We start from the raw sequence: 22,467 nt of genomic DNA on the forward strand, positions 1-22,467 counted from the left end.
ATCCTGGGTGCCCGAGGACGTGGTGGCCCGCAGGCGGCCGGCACGTCTGGGAAACGGCCGGTGCCCGAGGCTGAGGCCGAGCGGGGAGGCCAGAGGCCAGCGGGCCTGTCAATCACCCGCAGAGAGTTCCTGAGTCGTCTTCCTCCAGGCGCTGGCTGCCAGGCTGTGCTGCTCCCAAGAGCCCTGGTGCCACCCCCCTGGCCAGCGGCCCCGAGGAGGGGGGCCAGCCCCCACCCTGCTCCCGGCCTAGCAGCGCCTGTGTGACTCGGCCCCGGGCGAGAGGCCAGGAGACGCTCCCAGCCACTGCCGTGGGCGCTGGGGCACGGGAGGTCATCCTGGTGCACAGAGAGGTGACCCAAGGGCGACACTGTAGAGGAGCCACCATGGTCGTAGGGTGGCAGGCAGACTCAGGAGGCCGCGAGAGCAGTGAGGCCGCTGAGAGGCGGACTAGAGCCCCGGAGGCAGGAACAGGTGAGAAATATGTGGGAGGTGCAACTGGCAAGATGCTGGTGGCCAGCTGGGTGCGGGGAGAGGCCGGAGTGGGGACCAGGAGACTCGGGAGGTGGAGGTTTTGGAAGCTCAGCGTCGTCGGAGGTCAGCGGCCTGGCTGGAGCCACAGGGCGGGGACGCACCTCCCCAGAGCCCCTGAGGTGCGCCCCGTGCAGTGTGGAGCCGACCCCCACCTCTGTCCCTCAGGCCCCCCGGTCACGAGTCAATTCTCGCACCGTCTCCACCTCACGTGTGAGTCCAGGCGGGCAGGAAGGTGGCTGGTAGCTGGCTTGATGTCACAACAGTGACCGGGTCACAGGTGCGGGCAGGGAGCTGAAAGTGTTCGTTGTTCAGGGTCCAGGTTTGGGGGACAAGGTCTCCCCCTCCTCTGACCTCCCACCATCTCCGGCCATCACACCCCACCCCCAGGCGGCTGCATGACTGCTCCCCACGGTGACCGAGGCCCTTGAGGACAGACTCCGAGGCTCACGGGTCTTCCTTCTGCGGAGCGCCCCACGTCTGACACACACACACACATGCACACACACATGCACACACACACGCACACACTCTGCATGGACTGTGATGCCCCGCCGCCCCACTGGGGGTGGGGACGAAAGGATGGGAAGTAACCGCCCTCTGAAGACCAGCTGACCAGACCTGGGAGGAACCCCTTTGGAGGGAGTGAGCTCCCCGTCAGAAAAAGACCTCCACTGGGGAGGAGGCAGAAGAGAGAGTCCCCGGAGGATCTGGTCGGTGTTCGTGGAACCTGTCTGGAAGCAGGGCCTACAGGTGACATCTGCTCAGAGCGCCCTGAACCCCGGGCACACTTCATTCCGCCAGGGACAGACTCCGCTGGGGAAAACCCAACTGGGTTTATCCGCCCGCAGCCGCGCCCCGCCCCCCCACCGAAGACAGAGTCACCAGCAGGAGTCGTCCCGAGTCGAGAGAAATCGCCGCGACCTGTCCAGTTTTGTCTGCATCTCATGCCGTTTCATCGCCTGCGAGGGTCCGACACGAGAAGGTGAGGAAACAGAAGCGACAGAGAAAGAGGTTTCGGGGAGAAAGGCCTGCGTGTCGCACGCGCGGCACGTTCCGCAGCTGGGGAGACCGTGTGGCCGAGGTCCTCGCCCAGGCCAGCACGGCTCAGGGGCACGCCCGGAGGTCCACAGCGGCAGAGCCACGTCGTCCGTGGCTGACGCCGGGGGGGCCCTCTCCACATGTTGTTCCTGAACCCTGGACTCCAGGTGTGGGCGACGAGTGGCCAAGGCACGGGAGAGGGAAACAGGGGTTCTGGGAAGGTGTGGCCCAGCCCCACCTGGCCCCCTCACCCTGATCTCCTTCACCCACGGACGCCCCAGACCGGACCCACCCGCCCTCGGGCCTCGGCTCTCGCACCCACGCGACGTTGCGACGTGTTCACGTACGTGCCGGTGCCAGAGACACCAGACGCTGTCGTGCGACTGTCGCCGCTGCCCCTGGGAAGACTCTGGGGCCCCACCCCCCCACCTTGATTCACCATCAGGAGAGGGAAAAGGAAGAGAAGTCACTCACTATAAAGCAGGGGTATCAACCCGAGGCCCGAGGCCTGCACACCGCCCAGGGTGGCTATGAATGCGGCCCGACACAAAATCATAAAGTCACTTAAAACATCTCGAGGGGTTTCTTTTATGATCACGTGTCACAATGTATTTAGTGTGTGGCCCAAGATAACCCTCCTTCTTCCAGTGTGGCCCAGAGACGCCCAAAGGCTGGGCACCCCTGAGTAAAGCCTGGACGAGCCACCACAACGAGGCTACATTTTTAAAAAGATTTACTTATTTTTAGAAATGGAAGGGATGGAGAAAGAGAGAGAGAGAGAGAGAGAGAGAGAGAAACATCAATATGCAATTGCTGGAGGCCATGGCCTGCAACCCAGGCTTGTGCCCTGACTGGGAATCGAACCTGGGACACTTTGGTTCACAGCCCGCGCTCAATCCACTGAGCCACGCCAGCCAGGACAAGGCCACATGTTTAACGTGCACGTGTTTAGCGTCCACGCAAACCTCTGGAGGGAGAGGTGAGTGTGTGTGCACACCCCTCCTGAAGGCACACACCGAAGGGGCCCATGGGTGTCCTGGGTGCCTGCGGGTCCGCCCAGGCCCAGGCCCCAGGGTGCAGATCTGCCAGAAGCCTAGAGCTGGCAGGAGACACCCCGAGCTCCCTGGAAGGTGGTGAGGCTGAAACCAAGGCCCCCCGCGGTCTGCCGGGGGGTGGCCACCCTGGATGTGCTCTCCCATGGGCCGCCCCGGCAACCTGGCAGGCTCCTCTCCACCACGGGCTTGTCTGGGAGGGAAAGCCAGGTCCAGCCCAGCAGCGGGGCGCAGGTCCAGCCCAGGTCCAGCCCAGCAGCGGGGCGCAGACCCCAGTGGCTGAAAGCAGGGGCCCCGATGGATCCAGGTCCGGCACACCCAGGTTCACAGCCACGTCCCGCACGCCCGGTCACTCCCAAGAGCCAGCGGGAGGAAAAACTCGAACGTCCCTGCGAGATGACGGGTGGACACAACGTGCTCTGTCCCCACGGCGGGCAGGATTCGGCCCGGAAAAGGGTGGGCGGGCCCTCCTCCCGAACCTGCCTGGGCCCCGGGGGCTGGGAGTCAAAGCCGCACCTGCCCGCCTGCCCAGACGGTCACTCGGTCCCCATCGATGATGGGCAGGGACAGGCCCGGCCACCCGTCCCGAGTGCCGCGGCCGGGTTTCTGTCCAGGCTCGGGCACGACTCGGTCACTGGGGTTCAGCGGAAGTCGGGCACCCACCAGCCGGTTCCCTGGGCCTTGTCATCCTGCCTGAGGTCACCCCGAGCCACGCAGATGCTAAAGGCTCACCCCCATTGTACAGATGCCCGACCTGACCCAGAGGTCCAAGCCTCGCCCCCTGGGGCCTTGGGGACACGGCGGGGGTCCTGCCTCTTCACACTCAGGCCGACAGGGACACACCCCCACCCCACCCACCAGCCCCCGAGACACGGGGGGCCACATGGCATGGGGGACCTGGGTGAGCCCCAAGGCCACACTCATGTGTGCTGCCCCCGGACGGGAGCGGGCAGCATGCCGGGGGTCCGCCTCAGCCGATGCACAGACGGCGCCGGGACTCAGGACAGACTAACTCGGGGACTTCTTTCAGCCCTTGGACCAGGACCTTACCCCCGAGCCCCAGCTTCTCACCCTGTAAGGAGGGAGGGGAGCAGAGCGCGGAGTTGTGGGAAGGTGAGGGGGGCACGCCGCCACCTGTCACAGGTGAGTGCCGCCTCCACCCTCCCACCCACGAGGGCTCAACAGCAGCCCAGACAGGACGTGGCTCCTGAGACTTAAACATGGATTCCAGTCCCCTGTTCAGCCAGGGGGACAGGCCACAGCCACCGGACAGGGACCCCAAAACCACACAGGCACACACACAAACACACACACTCACTCAGGCAACCTGCTGAGCCACACACGTGCCTCCCCGTAAGGCCCATGACGCCCACCACGGGCCTCGGTGGTCGCGTCCTTCAGTGCGGCCACTTTACAGGTGGGAAAACTGAGGCCCGCGAGGATAAGCAAGGTGCACTGAGTGGAGCAGCCCCTGGGAGGTGGGGGTGGGATGAGCAGCCCTCCCTCAGGGCGAAGGGGCCGCAGGCGCTGTGCGGCAGGTGCACACTCCTGCTGACCGCTCACTGGGCTCCAAAGCATCCTCTCCCCTCGCCGGAAGGAGAACAAATCAGGGCGAAGCCATGGGCCGGCTGGTTTTCAAAATCGCACCTGTAGTCCACGCCGGGCCCCCACGCCCAGTGAGCCCCCCGTGGTCACGAGGGAGGCACTGCATGTCCTGGGCGGCCCTGACTTCCAGTCCTCAAGCCAGACAAGACGTCATCTCACGGCACACGGAGCCTGAGGTCCCAGGCTCCTCCATCTCAGCCCCTGGCTGCCGGGGCGGGGGGGGGGGTCAGGGGGGAGAGAGGCGGCTGCCCGCAGAGCCCACCGCGCCTGGCGCTGAGGCGGCATCGAGGGCCGATCCCCAGCTGCTGTGTGAAGCAGGTGGGAGTGGCCTCAGCCGGCAGGTGCAGTGGGCTGGGTCGTGTCACACCCCCAAACCTCAGACGGCAACCCAAAACCTCAGACGGCGACCTTATTTGGAAATGGGTCTTTGCTGATGTAGTTAAATGGAGGTCACACTGTGTGAGGGTGGACCCTTCACCCAATGACTGGGGACCCGATAAGAGAGACACAGACGCAGAGGAGAGGCCACGCGAAGACAGAGACGGACTCCCTGATGCAGTCGCAAGCCAAGGAGCCCTGGGGCGCCCGGGGGCTGAAAGGGGCCGGGAGGACCCCCTGCAGATGGAGCCTCTGTGGGGGAGCTCGGCCCTGCGGATGCCTCGATTCTGGACTTCCGGCCCCCCACAGCGGGAGAGGACACACTTCCGCAGTTCGAAGCCGCCCATTCTGAGGTCAGCAGTTACAGCGGGCACGGGAAACTCACGCAGCAGATGGGAAAGTTAGGGCTCAGGGCGGGGTGCAGCTGGCGAGGTCCTCAAACTTGCCGTGAGCGGGGCCCGGGCCCGGCGGCGCCCCCTCCCTCTTCCCCGAGGTGCAGGCCCCCCCCCTTCCATCTAGAACACTCCCTCCCACCCCGCTTCCAGGCTGCTGACGGCGAGGAAAGATCTGCAAACGTCCCCACTTCCGCCGTCTCCAAATGAGTGCCATCGCAGGAAAGCAGTCCAGATAAAAATACCCCACCCCGGGGAGGGCCAGGGACAGGACCGGCGCAGGGACAGGGTGGCCCGCGGCCCCGGCATCGGAGCCGCTGGGAGGCCACGCACCCTCAGCCCGGGCCACGGTCCCCACCACGGCAGCGCCCGCCTGCCCGCCCGGTCCCCACTCCGGCCGGTGTTTATCTTTTTCATCAACTACACAAAGCAGAAGAGACGCAAACAGCCTCGGGAAGGGAGGCGGCCCGCATTCCTCCCTCCAGGCGGAGTGGGGGGGGGCAGGGCGGGGGATAAATTACCGCGCGTGAGTCCAGCTGCACCAGGATGTAATAAAATGTGTTGCTAAGATACAAGTGCCAAAGAAGTTCATTAAAGGACACTTTAAGCCGAGCCGCCAGACTCTTCTCCCTTTAAAGGCTGCTTATTTGGTGCCGGCCCTCGCGCCTATAATTAGATCGGCGATGTGCACGCGTGGCCCCCGTTCAAGCCCACTCAGCAGAACTCGTTAATAACGTGACTTCAACGAGGCCCGGGCTCCGGGCGAGAGGAGGGGGGTGGGGGGGGGGCTGTTTTATTTACAGAAATAGATTCTTGAGTCCCACTTACTTCTCCAAACCAGAGCCGGGCACTCTTCAGGAACGGCCTCGGCCCTCCAGCCTCGCACGGGGCACCTGCTCCCCCCCGGGGGGCGGGTCCCCAGGTGCGCGCCTCCCCGATTCCCGGGCTTGCTGTCAGACCCCCTTGTCTCTGGAGAGCCTGGAGGCACGGAACCGGTGTCCCGGGCTCTGACTCACCCCGAGTGTGTGCCCAGCGCTCTGCCCGCGTGCAGGCGGCAGGTGAGACCGAGGAGGAACCAGGGGCGGGGAGGGGGAGGCGGCGGGGAACTGCTCGAGGGCAGCCCAGGAGCACGGAGCTGTGAAGGCGTGTGAGTGGGGAGGAGGGGCCCCTGCCCTGCCCTGTCCAGAAGCAGGAGGAGCCAGGTGACAGGTGACATGGAGGACTGCCGCTCATGGGCACTGGAACAGACCCAGCGGCCGGCGGCATCTAGACCAGGCATCTGCATGCCGCCCACATGGAAGCCACCAGAGTCACCGCTGCCGCCACACGTGGCTTCTGGATTCTCCCGGGAACTCCGAGCAGCAGGGGCTGCGTGGGGCCGGGCCCCTGGCAGGACGGGTGGGGCCCACCGTCTCGGAGTCTGCGGTTCTGCGTTAGATGAGGTCGGAACCCCCGTAGATCGCAGCGGTTCTGAACCACAGAGTCTCGGCCGGGGAGATCCAGCCGGTCACACGTCCACCCGACGGCACCGGTGCTGCCCCGGGGCCGGTGGGGCGGGCGAATGTCTCAGAACGGTCACCTCCCCCCACCGGACAGCTCCAGGGGCCCCTACAGACTGGGGGCGGAGGTCAGCCTCCCGGCGACTCCCAGCCTCGAGTCGGAATTCCGCCCCCCACCCCCCCGAAGGTCCCTGCTGGTCGGTGATGCTGGTATGGGAGCCCCCTGCCCTGTCCCCACTCTGAGACCACCGCCCTCACGCTCCCGGCTCATTCACTCTCCCCCGGCCCCACCGGAAACGCCAGGCCCCGCCCCAGGGCTGTGGCACAGGCCGTCCCCTCCCACGAGGACACCCTTCCTTCCTGCAGGGGCCACCAGGCTCACCCTCCCTGCCCCCGCAGCCTCGTCAGAGACGCCCCTGCCGAACCGCCCTGTTTAAAATGGCCACCTGCCCTCCTCCTTGTCGGGGCACCTGTCACCTGCGGACCCACCCCGCCACCCGTCTCTCCCGTTTCTCGTTGGTCACTTGTCTCCCCCTTGGACACTGGGGCCGTGTCTCAAGGGCCCCCTCCAGCCACTGCTGCGGCCCCAGCACCCAGCACTTTGCTGGCCCAGAGCAGGCACACACAGGCCACTGCCGGCACCCTGGCCCTCAGAGCGCCCTCTTCTGGACGCACGGCAGCTGACAGGGCCGGGGACACACAGAAGACACAGGGAGCTCTGCCACCCGTCCCCTTGCAGTGCCCTGGGCCCCACACCCCAGCGCCCGGCAGCCTCTGGCGGCACGCCTGTTCCCCGGCGGGGACCGCGCCCTGGGCCCTTTTCGCTCTGGCCCCTCTGACATGGCTGACACTGTGCGGCCATCTCTCCTGTCAAACCCGGACAAGCCCCGGGGGGGGGGGCTTCTGGAGCGCGGGTCCCCTTGGCAGTGGCAGCCGGGAGGAGGGCGCCGGGCGGGCAGGCGGGCAGACAGGGCTCCACTCCGCACGCAGCGGGCCGCGAGAGCGCGCTCCGAGAAGCGACTCGGGTGCATACTGCTGGGTGCTGATCGCCACCGAGACTCAAGAACCTCGGGGAAGAGGCGGCGCCGCCGACGGCAGGAAACGCTGCTCGTCGCCCTGCGACCCGCAGCTCACGTTAAACTCGGGATCACGGTCGCGAGTGTGTGTACGTCTTTAGTTGCATCTGGAGGCTCATTTGCATGCGCAGATTGGCTTTCCGCCCGAGTGGCACCGAAGAGGCACGCGGCTCCCTTCCTGCCTGGCCCACCCCAGCCTCCCCGCTCCATCCCGCCCTCTCCCCTCTGCTGGAGCGTGGGGCCTCCCCCCAGACTGACTGCAGCACCCCTGACGGACAGCCTGCCGGCGCCCCCGGGCCCCCACCTGCCAGCTCAAGGGACTCCCGCTGCCCCCGCTCCGACGGTGCACAGGCACTCCGCTCTCCCCACACCGACCCCCGCCGCCATCTCCCAGCACTTCTTCGGTTTGGGGGGGGCCCCCACCTGTAGACTCTGGGAGCAGAGCTGGGTGTGGGGCGGGGGGCTGGTGGGGAGCGGCCCTGCTCTTCCTGAGCCGTCTCTGTGTCCGTGTGGTCCGGGGCGTCTCGCTAGCCGACAGCCCTGGCGTGAGCCTCCGCCATCGCCCGCCCCCTCCTGTGCATAACCGGAAGCCAGCTGCCCCACAGCTCTCACAGCCGCTCCGCGGCACTAGGTGCTGCCCCAGGGCTCTTTTTAAAAAGTTCTCACCCAAGGATGTTTTTTCATTGCTTTTAGAGAGAGAGGAAGAGAACGAGAAAGGGGGGAGAGAAACATCGACTGGTTGCCTCCCATACACACCCAGACCTGTAACCCAGGCATGTGCTCTGACTGGGAATCGAACCTGCAACCTTTGGGTTACAGGCTGAAGCTCCAGCCCACCGAGCCACCCGGCCAGGGTCCCCGGTCCTTTCTTGGTGGCCCTGTTGTCACACCAGAACAGCTTCCATGAGACCACAGCACGTCCCATGCCGAGGACACCCTCTTGGGCAAACAGCTCCTGAAAGAAGACCCCGGCGAAGACCCAGGACTTAACTGCTTAAACAACCACAACCGGCTTCTCGAGTGGCCGCGGCGTGTGGCCAAGAGACCGGAGTCCCCAGGGGTCCCGGGTCCCCTGGGCCATCCCTGTCCCCACTCAGGGACATGATTGGCCACCGGGACGAGGGGGGCCCGGTGGCCGTGCCCTGTGAGGACCCCCTGCCTTTCACACTCTGCGCTTGAGGTCTTCAGGGCCAGCCGGGGGGACGCAGGCCCTCGTGTCTACCGAATGCCCAGCTCGGGACCCCGTCCTGGCTGTGGGTGCCCCTGTGCACAGGGGCGAGAAGCCCCCGGAGGTTCTGTCCCGGCAGAAAGCCGCAGGTGCCCGCCTGCTTCTCCGCAGCGGTGACGTCTCTGGGCCTGCCAGCACGCCGCCCCTCGGGTCACTGTCAACAGGGTAACATCGACGGAGCGCCCCCAACCCGGCCTCCTCCAGGCAACTCGGCCTGGGAAGCAGCATTCTCCGCTGTGAGACAGGGACCCCGCCACCTGCCCTCCTGCTGCACTGGGGGGCTGAGGGTGCCAGCGGAACCTGGACAGAAAATTACCCCCCCCCATGAATATCCTCCCTTCCGCTGTGTTTTAACCAGACCCACCCAGGTGCCGAGCAGGAAACACAGTGTGGCCCACCTGAGACCAGACAGGCCGCCCGCCTCCGGGACCCCGCAGGACATCCGCCCCCGAGAGCCCCCGGGGGGTGCCACCGGCAGCAGAGGCGTCACCAGAGCGAAGGCGCCTCAGCAATTTCGCACCGCGCCCTGCAAACCGCTACGAGCGGGTAACTGCCCGTAAAAACTATCTCAGTGAAGCACGTCTGCTCCTCTGGAGAACGGGGACCGTCTCAAAGTCAGAAGAAGGTGCCTCCGCCCCGAAGTGCAACACAACCACGGTCACAATAACAACAGGAGCGGCGGCCCCGCGGAGGGGCCCCAGGCCGCCGCGGGCGGCCCAGAGCAGGTGAGTCTGCTTGGGGTCCACCCAGCCTCCCCGCCGCCGGCTCCGCCCCCCACACCGCAGGGAACCCTCCCTGCGCCCGGCAGGTGGCGCACTCCGCACCGGGGTTAGCTAGTGGGCGGCGGCGCCTGGGGAGAGGCAGGGCCTGGCTGCGGACCCAGGGCCCCTACCGGGGTCCAGGACATTTGCCTTTGGAGTGAAGATCATTTTCACGGTGGTCTCTGACGCACCGACCTCACTGCCTCTCTCCTGAATTTGCCAGTGGAGTTACAGGCCACCAGACCTTACTGGCGGTGCAGAAAGCGCGCCATCTCTCGCACGCACACTCCGGCGCAGGGGCTGCGGTCCGGTCGGGAAGCCACGGACCGGAGCGCAGCGCCTCCACTCCCAGCGGGGCGCTGTCCACAACCACCCCCCACCTCCCCGCCCAGCCCCCCAAGCCCGCCCCTGGAGAGAACGGGAACCAGGAACAGGCCCCTACGCGCGGGGCTGTGTGTCGGGCGAGCCAGCCGTTCCAGGGGCCTGGCATTGGATCAGAAAGCTGATGGGGGGGCAGGTAATGCCCAGGTCCCACCTGCTGAGGACGGACCGCGGACACAGAGCTCCCGGTGCCTGTCTCACGGCCTCCCCGCGCGCCGGCCCGCGCCAGCACGCCCACCCGACCGGTGGCGCGCCGTCACTCTCGTTTCTAAGTGCCTTCTCACCGGCGCGCCTCTAGAAGGGAAATCAGGTCCCGGGTCCCGGCCCCGGAAACCCTGCACATGCCAAACACTCGCGGGAAGACCCACGGTGTGGCCCCGCTACACGCCCCCCCCCCCAGAGACCCGCCTCTCCCCCAAAGTTGGAAGCTGAGCCAACAGACCTCCCGAAAAGGGCCCCCTCCAGCCCCCAGTGACCAGCGCGGAGCAAGACGCTGCTCCTGCGCAACAGCGCCCCCGCCCGCCCCCGCAAGAAGGACCAATCGCGCTTCCAGAGGCCGGCGGGCTGCGGCGCGCACGGGCGGAGGCCACCGTCAGCGAGACAGCAGGGCAGCGAGCCCCGACTCGGCTCCGGGACAGACACAGGTGCTGGAGGAGTCGCTGGCTGAGCCGCAGGGCACTCACCAAAGCCAGCAGCTCCCACGAGGCTCGCGGGAACACCGAATTAGGACCGAACGCGCCCCTCGGAAAGAGCCCAAGGGAACTGGGACCACGGCACCGCTCCAGCAGCGGCGTCTTAAGGGGCTAAAATCCGGAAGCGAACTCCTCGGACCCAGGGGAGAAAGACGGCACAGTCACCGCGTGGGCACCTCCGCCAGCAATGGGGGGCAACAGGGGGCACCAGCCACGGCGCACAGGCTCTGCACCCCCCTCCCCCTCCCCCCAGTGCAGGGTGGAGCTCCCTGGGGTCACAGACCCGGCCACCGCGGTTCTCTCCAGACCCACCCACTGCGCACTCACCAGCCCGCTCACCTGAACAACGCGGGGAGCTAGGTCTAGGCAGCTCACCGGCCTTACAGACGGAACCCAGAGCTCCAGGAGGCAAAGTGACTTGCCCGGGCTCCTCGGCTGTGTGCAGGGAGCCGGGCGGCAACCCTGGGGTCGTGGTGTTAGGGCGCCACCCCGTTACACTCCGCAGCGCAGGGCGCTGGACGGGACCGGGCAGGGGCTGTGACTGCCGCACCCTCCCGGCGGGCCAAGCTGCCTGACCTCAGGAAGTCCCCTCCTGCCGCCTGACCACCTCACGGTGCCATCCTGACAACTAAGCAAGACTGACCTCAAGGAGGGAACGGGACAGACTCGGTGAGGCGTGTGGGGGCCGCAGGGAGCCGACGCCCTGCGTGGGCAGTCTGTCTCCACAGGTGCCAGGGCCACCTCCTCCGGGACAGCCCAGGCACCCGTCACCGGCCGGTCTCGCCGGCCGCCAGCCGAGTCTGGGGGCGGGAAGCCCCACAAACAGGGAGCCCGCCTCCCCAGCTCTGCGGGACAACGCCCGCGGGCACAGCCCACGAGAGGCACTGGGTGACCTCGAAGCCTCCTCGGGTGGGAGGCCACTGTCACTACCCACACCCCCCATCGCCCCCTCGTCCCCAGGGCCGGGCGGGAGCTTGTTAATGTTTGCGGGACTAACTGCAGCCGCTCCCGGGAGACGTCGGCCACCCGGAGCTCAGGGTGCGAGTCAGGTCTAGGAGCCGCGTGGGCAGTGCACCCACGGGGAACATCGACGGTGTGGGAGGGGTTTGCGTGCCGGCCGGGACGGAGGGCAGCCTCGAACCCGCGCAGTCTCACCCCCATGTCTGGGAAGGGGGTGGCGGGGAGGGGCCGCTCACGCTTCCTGACTCTGGAGTCTGTGCTGTGAGCCCTTCCCCTGCAAGCGTGAGTTTCTCTCCCAGCAGAAACCTTCTTCAGGCCGGAGTTCTTCTCCGTCTCCCGCGCGTCACAGAGATGGTGGCCAGGACAGCGCTCGCCGCCCTCCTCGGCAAGAGTTCACTTTGGCCTGGCTGGCGTGGCTCAGTGGATTGAGCGCAGGCTGGGAACCAAAGTGTCGCAGGTTCGATTCCCAGTCAGGGCACATGCCTGGGTTGCAGGTCATGACCCCCAGCAACCGCACATTGATGTCTCTCTCTCTCTCTCTCTCTCTCTCTCCCTCCCTCCCTCCCTTCCCTCCCTAAAAATAAATAAATAAAATCTTTAAAAAAAAGTCTCTTTAAAAAAAAAAAAAAGTTCACTTTGGCGAGAGAACGGTAGTCAGTTCCCTTCCTCCTCGCTTCAGGAACATCCCCCGGACAAAGCATTATCAGGCGGCCGTATGTACCATAAACTTTGGGTGTGCTGCGTTTACTGGTATATGTCAGCACATTTATTACGTAGTTTACACACAGTCAAAATAAAATGAGTCAAGAACATGCAACAACTAACGCACAAAGGTGTGTACACACACACACACACACACACACTTTTTCCTTAAACCAACTGAGCAGACGCCCACGGAGTCACCTCCTGGAGGCCCCCAGAAGTGCCCCCCACTAACTTCTCAGCTCTGAGAGGCTCAGGTGGAGGCAGAAGGGGGTCCCATGTGGTCTCCCCACCCTCAGGGCCTGTTACAGACTGGTCACCCAGGGCCGTGGGCCCCCCAGCCTCCCCCCGAAGTCACGCCTGGGCCCTGCCACGGGAATGCGCAAGGACTCCCCACGCAGCTGACAAACACCCGTGGAGCTCATACGACAGGGCTGGGCCTCAGTACCAGTCCTGCCCCCTGCTGGCAACACCCAGGCCCCGCACCCGAGCCTCTGAGGCCTTCCTGCTCCGGCCCCCGCCCACTGCCTCTGCTGCCTCCCCTCCACTCCCTCGTGGTTCTACTGCAGACCCTCGGCCCCTGGTTTCCCAAGGCCGTTTCCCCTGAGTGGGCTTGGCCACCGGCTCCACCGGCCCACAGCCCCAGGTGTCCTGGAGGACCCTCTCCCCACTTCCTCCAGGGAGCCTTCCTCACCCCCCAGGCCAGACACGGTGCAGAGGCTCCTACCACAAGACCCCCACAGAGCTCTTCCGGAACGCCCCTGACACAGGCAGGGCCACCTGAGGCCCCTGACACAGCCCCTGTCACCTACGCCTCATTCTCTCGAGAGGCACCTAGGGCGGGGGCTGCTGCTCCCCCTGGCTCTGAGTCCTCTCTCCTCACACACACGGTTTTGAAAGCCTCCCAGGTGTCGCACACCTGCCGCAGGCTAGGGCCGCCACTAGGACCGGTGCACCCACCACTGCCGACCCTCACTCACGCCGTGGCTGCACCAAGTCCTCGCCGCTTCCACGAGCAAGCACTCAGCTGCCGTGGGCACTGCCCTGAGAACTGGGGCGGGGGTGGGGGTGCAGGGGGGAGACACAGCCCCGGGCTCACGGAGCTAACAGTCCAGCCAGCAGCCGCAGCCGGGTCAGGACCCTGCAAGATCAGAACCCGCACGGCACGCCCTCTCCAGAGGCAGGGATGGTTCGAGGGGCAGAGGAGCAGCCGGGAAGCCACCAAGGGGGGGGGGGCTGCACCGTGGGGCGCCAGGGAGGCGGAGGGGGCCCAGCAGAGGCTGGGTGGGTAGGCGGGGCCACCCCCACAGGCTCCGGGACCCTCGGGTTTCCTCCCGAGAGGGAGGGAGTGCCGCAGTGGCCTTCGGGGTTGAAGACACTCGTTCGGTGGAGAATGTGGCAGGAGGGGCCAAACGGTGGCAACGAGCAAGGGTTCCTTGCTGGTGGATGGACAGACAGACGCGGTCTGTCAGATAGCAGGGCCATCTCCAGACACAGGGAGGGGAGAAGTGCCGACATGCTTCCCACATGGGTGACCCCTGCCCCGAAACCTCACACTCGGTGCATGAAGCCGGTCATGTTAAGACCACACGGCCTGCGGTTCCAGTCACACGGAAGGGGAGGACAGGCCTCTCCACGGGGACAGAGAGTGAACGGGCGGAAGTTTGGGGGTGGGGAGTGTAGGGGCTGAGAGTCAGAAAGTTTCTTTTCAGCCCTGGCTGGCGTAGCTCAGTGGATGGAGAGCAGGCTGCCAACCAAAGTGTCGCAGGTTCGATTCCCAGTCAGGGCACCTGCCTGGGTTGCAGGCCACAGCCCCCAGCAACCACACATCGATGTTTTTCTCTCTCTCTCTTCCTCCCTCTCTTCCGTCTCTAAAATAAAATAGAATCTTTAAAAAAAGTTTCTTTTCAAGATGAAAATGTTCTCAAACGGGTGGTCTCGATGGTTGTGAAAACCACGTGGTTGTATTATTTAAAGGGGCAGCTCATCTGCCTGCGCTGTGTGGCTTGTGCTTCAACCAGGCTGGCTTTGGTTTTTCTAAGCAGATACGGTGAGGGGCTGCTGCCCTTTTGCAGCTAAGAGACGATGGGGGCGGGGGCCAGGGTGGCGGGAGAACGGAGGGGAAGCAGCGCTCCGGGAGCAGGGCTCAGGGAAAGGTGTGGCCCCGGGCGGATGGCTGTGCGAGGGCAGGAGGGGGCCCGGGGCCTCTGGTGGTGGTGGGCGGAGCCAGGCCCAGCCCTGTCCTCTCCCCATCGCACCCGCTCTCCCGCAGAGAATGGACGGAGGGGCGCTGGGAAACGGCCTGGGTTTCCTCTTTAGCGGGTGATGCCACTGCTTGAAGGAGGAGGTCTCAAACCCCCGGTCAGAAGCATTAAAAAGACGCCTCCTGGTCAGGAGCAGACTTGGGGGGAGGACCGGGGAGCAGAAGCTCCCTGCAGCGCAGGCCAGCGAACCACTGGTGGGGGCGGGGGGGGCCTTTCGGAGGGGACCTGGCCCGGTTTCCACCGGCGGACACTTCCAAGGAGGAGCTCCTCCGGGGCCCAGCGCGGCGGCTTGTGAATCACACGGAAGACATGATTCAGCGCCAGGCCCGCGCCCCGTACATGACAGCTTTCAAGAAGACGTACTTTTATTGCTGCACTCGAGGGCGGCCCCGCGGAACCCGGAGTCCATCAAATGGACAGGCGGAGCAGAGCGCAGGGCCCCAGGTCCACCTCCAGGGTCTCCGTCTCTCTCTCCGGCTCTGCCACGCCGGCGTGGGCGGCAGCTCGCGCAGCAGGCTCCCGGGCAGCGAGGCTGCGCTGGGCACCCAGTCCAGGTCTGGGGATGCCCACCGCCCGGGGCACCCCGACGCTGTGCCGAGGGCGCCACAGCGGGAGCAAACGCTCCCACGTCTGTGGTGGGTCTCCTGTTCACACAGCAGCGCTGGCGGCTCGGCGGCCGAGACGGAAGCGTGGCTGCCTCTCTGCTCGCGCTGCGGACTCAAGGCCTCCACCCCCTGGAGCGACTCATGGAAGCTTCCAGCACCCTACCTACCCCGTTGAAGAAGAGGGGGCCTGCCTCCTCCACCCGAACCACAACTGGATGCGGCCGCCGGCACAGCCGCTCCCAGGAACTCGGCCTGGCCACTCTCGGCCGGGCCACCACCCGGCACACACCCACTCCCCACACGCGCGGCTGTTTCCAAAGGACAAATGTGAACTGCTCTCAAATCTCGGGGTTCTGTGGAAGGGGGTTCCGGCTTATGCCCCACCCACTGGTGACGGCAGGGGCACGGGGGAGTTGTATGCATGGAGTTTGCATCTCTCCACTTCTGACCCACGACCTCCTGCCTGCTTCTAGGGGTGCTTGGGAACCCTCTCTAAACACCTGTCTGTGCTTCCGGAAGTCACGGGGAGCAGCCCTGAGCCAAGGGCATGCATGGGAAATGGATGCCCCCCGCACGCCGAGAGATATCACTCAGCGGCTATTGTATTTCTAGCAGATGTGGGTAATGGGGTCATCCGCTCACCGACTACCCAGTTCATCATCCACGTGTGCACTTTTAATTGAAACTTAACCTTTCCCTCCCGTACTCCAAGCAGGAGCAGCACAAAAATCACATCTGTCTCCGTCGACAGACGGCATGAGTTTCTCCCCCAAGCAAACCTATAAATGAGCACTCCCTTTACATGTGTGTTGAGTTAAAAACGAACTCTGAAATATCGGTGTGTTCACCCCTGCTTCCACACTTCCACCCCCGTCCCCCCCGGGCAGGTCGGGGTGGCCAGGCAGAGCCAGGGTGCAGCCCAGCATCACCTCCGAGAGGCAGGTCATTGACCTTTCCCCCACCAAGCTGCCAATCGTCACCCAACTCTCCCAAAGAGACACCCGTGACTGTTAAGTCTACCCAACTCATCCCCCAGGCCGACCTCTGCACGGTTTCACCTCGGAGCTTGGGAGAGCCCGGGCAGCTTTATTAGCATGCTGCACCACGGCCCCGGCCGGGCCCCGGCCCCTCCCCTCCCTCTTTTATGAGCCCTTGTTACATAAAATGTCACAAAGGGAAAAGGAAAAACAACACACTTACAGTTACAAACATGAGTTCGCGGGCCAGGCCAAACCCTGGCTGCTTACCAGATGTCACGTCTAGTCATTTAAAAAGGAAACATTTTGAAAAGGCCGGAGAACAAAAGTTTCTGTTGTTGTCTTTCTTCTTCACGCGCACACACACACACACACACACACACAAAGATGGAGGTACCGTCGCTCACAAGCATCCTTCCCCATTCAAGCTGAAAGGCAGAGAGGCAGGCTGGAGCCGGACAGCTCCTTCCGAGGAACGAGAAACAGCAGCCTTCCAACAGGATTTTCCAGTGTTTCTCTCGCCCTCATCGAAATTCCGGTATGACAGATAATAAATAGCTACTCATGTACGATCACCATAAAAATTTAAACAGCCTTGAAATAGTTGCTACAATGCAGAAGAAACGAGCAGACCCCAGCTCTGAAAAGCCACTCCGAACAGTGAAACTGTTGCCATGGACGAGACACAGAAAGAGACATTGTCAGCAATGAGAGCTGCGGGATGGCTGGGTTGGCTCTTTCAAATCTTCTGTCGCTGCGTAAGAGTCAACAACTTGCCGCTTTACCCGGTGAGAAAAGCGGTCCAGCAACCCTCGGCTATCACACGGTGCCGGATTTGGTGGCGGTTTCTTTTTTTTTTTTTTTTAAAGAAAGTATCTGATTTGATTCTACCCAGTGATTAAACATCTTTGTGCTCAGCGGAGAAGGGTCTTCCAACCCCTCCCCCTCCAAAAATGGCATCAAAGCAATCAAAATGGTAATGCCGAGCCCGGGTCCCCTCCCCCCGCGAACTCCCCGACTTCGCCGGGGCCGCGCACCGGGCCCCCCCTCCAGCGCGAATGGAAGCTTCCACTCCAGGCCGGGCGCGCGCGGCCGGGGAGGGGGCCGTGGCCCCGGCAGAAAGGGGGTTAATGCCGTGGTCCCAGCCCTGCGGTCCAGCCCGACGCCCCCGACCAGGCGCGGACCCACGGCGGGGAACAGCCATCTTTCTTTCCGCAGCGCCGGCCCCCTCCTCTTCCGCACGCCCCCTCCCAACACTTTCCAACTTTAAAGACTGGTAACCGGCACCGGCCTCCGAGTTCTCCCTCGCCCTCGCCGCCACCCCCGCCAGTCTCCTCCTCCTCCAGGTCTCCGGACAAATTCCTCCGGGGAGGGGTCATCTGATCCGGTCACTCCGGCAGGGATTGGGGGAGGGGGCGGGGGCGCTGTCCAAGTTTGGTGCTGAAAACGGCGGCCGGCAGGCATTCCAAAGGAACCGGGATCGATGGCCAGGGGGGCGGGGGCGGCGGGGAGGGGCACCGGGGCCCCCGTCCCCGCCAGCCTCGGAGCCCCGGGAGCGCCATTGGCTGCGCCTCTCAAAGTTCTCCGGGCGGGAGCGCGTGTGAGGGGAGGGGAGAGCCGAGGGGGAGGGGCGCGCGGGGCCGGGGAGGGGGCGGGGGCGCGCGGCCGGCGGCGGCGGCATCTGTTCGTGGTGCTGAAACCCCGAGCGCTGAGCTCAGCGCAACTAAGTCACAATGGACAACTTTTCCTCCCCGAGGGGCCGGGAGGGGGTCGGCGGCCGCGGCCCTCACCGTGAGCAGCTTCCCCCGGACCCCCATCCACACCCGACTCCCGCACACCAAAGTTGGGGCAGAACTGGGGGGGTCCCGGGGGCGCGTTTCTTTTGTTCCCAGGGAGCTGGCGTCAGGTTCCAAGAATAAAAAGTGACGCCGGAGGAGTGAGGGGAGGGGGCGCCCGGAGGAACGCTTCCGGAGACGGGATTCGCCACCAAACCCAGAAACCGCGTCCGAGCAGTCCGGTGTCCAGGCCCGAATGACCGCCCCCCCACCGCCACCCACACGCCGGCCTGAAACGGGGGCGCGGGGCCGGGAGAAACGCCCACGTTCCAAAAACATGTCCACCAACTCAAAATGGACGCCGGGCTGCCGGCCGCCTTTTAAGTGCCGCGTCTGTCTTCCGGCCCCTGCGCTCTACCCCCTCGGCCTCCGGGAACCCGGCTCTTTCTTTCCAGAAAAGGGGGGGCGCGGGTAACTTTGAGGATGGCACACGGACTCCCTGGGGAGTCTGAGCGCGCGGCGCCGTGGCCGGCACTTTTTAGGGTGCTGCCAAAGTGCCCGGAGACCCCTCCTCCCGACCCGGGCGGGCGGGGGTGGGGGGTGGGCGCAGGCTCCGGCTCGCTTACTCGTTTGTCGCTGAGCGCGGCGATCCGCGGCTGCCTCTCGTGGAGCGGCTTCTTGAGGTCGCCGTTCTGTGGAAACACGGAGGAGTGGGCTCAGGCGGACCGCCCTGGGGGGGCGGGTGCGCCCGGAGCCCCGCGGACCTCAGCCCCGCGCCCTGCGGCCCCGCGGGCCGGGCCGCCCGCAATGCGCCCCAAGTTCCCCGGCCTCGTCCCGCAAAAGCGCGGCGACCGAGCAGTCAGGACCGTGCGGGGCCGCTTACCTGTGGCTGCCGCCTCATCGGGGCAGCTCGCGGGGCGGGGCGGGAGCCGAGGCACCCGGAGGTGCGCCCCGAGCCGTGCAAGTTTGCAGGCCGGGGTGCGTGTGGACTGAGTGTGAGTGCGTGCCGGGGGAGGGGGGAGGAACAAAGAGCCAAGTAAACACGGCGAGTCCGTGTGGAGCAAAGCTCATAAATATTCAAGTCGCGTCCTAATCTCCCCGGCACACACTCGCGCACGCCGCAATACCGCTCGGGCTCGGGCAGCCACGCAGCCGCTCGCTGAGCAACAATCGCCTAAACTACTTTTGCAAACTGTGCGGGGTTGCACGCGGGTGGGGGCCGCAGGGCGTCGGGACACACTCGCACCGACCCCGGGGCGGGTTCACGAGGGGTCGCCACCCGGCACCCTCGGTCCTGCAGACCCCGTGGGGAGAAAGGGAAGACGCGGGGCTCGAGTCCCGCGGGGCTCCGGCCTTGCCCCAGCCACCCCGCGCGGGACTGCACGAGGCGGGTGGAGGGGAAGCCAGCGGGGTCCCGCAGCAACCCCCTTCCCCGCCCCCGGGGGCAGGCTCCCGGGGCAGCGCCCCCCGGTACCTCCCGTCCACCAGACCCAGCGGCGAGGAGCGCGACGCCGGGTCCCTGCAGCCCGCGGCCCCCGGCCCAGGGCGCCCGGCCGCCTACCTGGTGGCGCGCGAGTTCCACGGCGAGCGCCTCGGGCCGGCTCTGCAGCTCCATCGCGGCAACTTGGGCTGCACTTTGCGCTCACTTTGGCCCGGGCTCCGCTGAAGTTGCGCGGCTCCGCGGGGGCGGACCGGGACTCCCGGGGGTGGGGGGACACCAGCCCCCGCCCCCACCACCGAAAGCGACGGCGGTTCGAGCGAGGGGGAGGAGAGGCGGCCGGGCGCCGCGGCGCAGAGCCCGCGGCCACCCCAACTCCTCAGGATGCCCCGCAAGTTGCGCCGGGTCCCCGGGCTAGCGGCGCCGCCCGGCGCATGGCCCCGGGGCGCCGGGAGCCCCGCGCAGCCCCGCGCAGCCCCGCGCCGCCCGGCGCGCGCCCGCCCCGCCGCCACCGCTGCCCGCGGGAGCCGCCCGCCGGCAGGGACTATATTTCCTCCGGCGCGCGCGCCTGGATCTCGCTGGGTCTCGGCAAAGTTGTGCCTCGGCCCGATGCTAATTCGGCAGTGCCCGGATGGAGCCGGCCGGGGCGGCGGGGGGCGGGGGGCGGGGGGCGGGGGGCTGCGGGGGGCGGGGCCGGAGCCGGCCGCCCCGCCCCGCCCCGCCCGCGCGTGCGCACTGCGGCGCCGCCGCGGCCCGGCGCCCAGAGCGGAGAACAAAAGTGGTGACCCGGAGGGGCGCGAACTCGCAGCGCCGCCCCAGGACCGCCGCGGCGGGGCGCTCTGAGCGGGGCTCCGGCGATGCGGTCCTCCTCTCGCCGACCCCGGCCCGAGCTGAGGATGACTGGGCGCCCCCACCCCCCTCCCCCTCCTCCGGGGGGGCCCCGCCTAAAGCCGGGGTCACAGATACCGATCGGTGGGAGGAAAGAAAATGTCCGTTTTTCGTGTTTTTTCTCCCCTCTGGCTCTCGCCGACCGCTTTGTCCCCCGCTCCCCCGCTCCCCCGCCGCCTGCCCCCTCCCACCCGCCTGCCTTCCTGCTCGCTGTGAATTGCGCGCCCGCCCCGCGGGTCCCCGCGCTCACCGGCGCGGCGACTCGGAAGACAAACCGGTCACGTCGCCAGACTCCGGGCCGCCCGACGGTCCCCGGGCCCTTTAAACTGTGCGAAAACTGACCTCTCGGCTGTTCCTCTAGTGGGGTGGTTTTTTTCCACACGCACAATTAAACTCTCAAGAGATGTCACTGGAGTTTTTGAGACTGTTGTTAAAAGCCGTAGCATGCCCGGTCAACGTGACCCGGAGCAAGCACAACTACGGCTCCTGCAGGCCCGCGGCCAGGACGCTCGCGCCTCCGAGTTGACATTCCCCGGTCTCGCCGTCGCCGAGGCCCGGCTTCGTCCACGCGCCTCTGCGTGCTGTGTGCGCTGTGGACGGCGCGTCCCGGCGTGTTGGAAAGACGCTGGAGAGAAATGGTGCAACCGCACTTCGGAGGAAGCGTTTAAACCGATGAACCGTTACAACTTCACGCTCCTCCCCAGCACAGACAGTACCCAGGCGCACACGACCCACACGCGCCCCCTTCCGGCACACACCGAGGGGCCACGGGGTTGTGTCTAGGGTCATGACCCTAGGGTCAGCAGGACTTGCTGGGTCTCGTTTTTCAGCTGGGAGCCCCAAGGTAGTTCTGGACTCTCTTAGTGCATTTGCCACAAGTGACTTAGGTGTTTGTCTTAGGTGTTGGGGACCCCACCGACAGACAGGAAGCACTCGGTAAGGGGGCTCTGTTACCCAGGGCGGAACTAGCCCAGATTCTAAGCGGCTGGAGTTCCAAGGGGTCCCGCGTCCACCAGAGAGGAGAAGACTTCACCACATGCAAAACAAAAAGGCTAAGTCTGGGTCCTCCCATGGGGTCCGGTCCCTTCCATTCTGGGGTTCTGGGTTCATTCTGGGTTCAGCTCAGATGGTGTCCAACTCAGAGGGGTGTCCCTTGCGTTTTAGGGCTTTTGCTGGCCTGGACACCAGCCTGGGAAAGGGGACTGCCCAGGGGTCCGGGGTTTAGGGAGCCAGAGAGAGAGTGCTATTATGATTTCTGTAAATGCCACTGGCTTTTTAGTAAAAGCTGATACTAATTTCATTAGCCACACAGGCACAGACATCAACAGAGGGAATATTCAGGTTATTCGTGACCTGCACACACTCAGGGGGATGCTGGCTGGAAGACAGTGACTCCTACTGCAGAAACGTTCAAGTGCTGTTTGGCCCTGGTCTGTGTGGCTCAGTGGGTTGAGCACCGGCCTGTGAACCAAAGGGTCGCCAGTTCAGTTCCCAGGCGGGGCACATGCCTGGGTTTTGGGCCAGGTCCCCAGCTGGGGGCGCATAAGAGGCAACAGATTGACCTGTCTCTCACACCTGATGTTTCTCTCCTCTTTCTCCCTCCCTTCCCCCTTCTCTTTTTTTTAGATTTTGTTTGCTTATTTTTAGAGAGGGGGAAGGGAGGGAGAACGAGCAGGAGAGAAACATCAATGTGTGGTTGTCTCTCATGCGCCCCTCACTGGGGACCTGGCCTGCAACCCAGGCATGTGCCCCGACTGGGAATTGAACTGACGACCCTTTGGTTTACAGGCCAGCACTCAATCCACTGATCCACACCAGCCAGGGGTAAATAAAATCTTTTTAAAGATGAAAGATGATTTATTTAAGTGCTGCTTGCAAGTTTCTGCTCCTTAGTGCAGAATACAGGCCTGAATTATCCACACACCCCTCTGTTGTTGCCATAGTCCCCTGACCCCCCCGCGAGCCCCGGGGGGCGGGGCGGCGTGCGGTCTGCGGTGGGGAGTGGTTGTGCGGAGGAACACGGTAGCCCTGGTTGTGCTCGCAGACAGGCGGGGCCTGTGCCGCTGCCGCCGCTGCTGCGGACACACTTCCCTCGGCGCGCCCTGCACTCCCGGCCAAATGCCGTGCTCCTCCTCTGGAGTGCGCTTCTCCTCCGAGCCCACCTTCCAAAAATTCCTCTTCAGCCTCCAAAACTCACTTCACATGCCACCCTTTCCGGGAAACGT

The 22,467-nt window shown here is 65.2% G+C and overlaps 1 protein-coding gene across 3 annotated transcripts in view; it reads right to left on the reverse strand.

Annotated features, from left to right (window-relative positions):
• The window catches only part of PHF21B (PHD finger protein 21B), a 60,095-nt gene extending 40,094 nt beyond the window's left edge, over nucleotides 1-20,001 (reverse strand). Inside the window, exons 1-2 of one of the 3 annotated variants that reach the window (XM_036019736.1) lie at nucleotides 19,478-20,001; nucleotides 18,543-18,608 (exon numbers count right to left, since the gene is read on the reverse strand). In XM_036019736.1, the coding sequence (XP_035875629.1) occupies nucleotides 18,543-18,608; nucleotides 19,478-19,531 (120 nt within the window). In that variant the 5' untranslated portion in view covers nucleotides 19,532-20,001. Of the gene's footprint in view, nucleotides 1-18,542; nucleotides 18,609-18,799; nucleotides 18,939-19,477 lie in introns of those variants that run through there. The other 2 variants (XM_028532976.2, XM_028532977.2) reach the window with 2 other exon arrangements.
• Nucleotides 20,002-22,467: the final 2,466 nt, after the last annotated feature.

The sequence above is a fragment of the Phyllostomus discolor genome, chromosome 2 (assembly GCF_004126475.2).
Source record: "Phyllostomus discolor isolate MPI-MPIP mPhyDis1 chromosome 2, mPhyDis1.pri.v3, whole genome shotgun sequence".
NCBI classification, from domain to species: Eukaryota; Metazoa; Chordata; class Mammalia; order Chiroptera; family Phyllostomidae; genus Phyllostomus; species Phyllostomus discolor.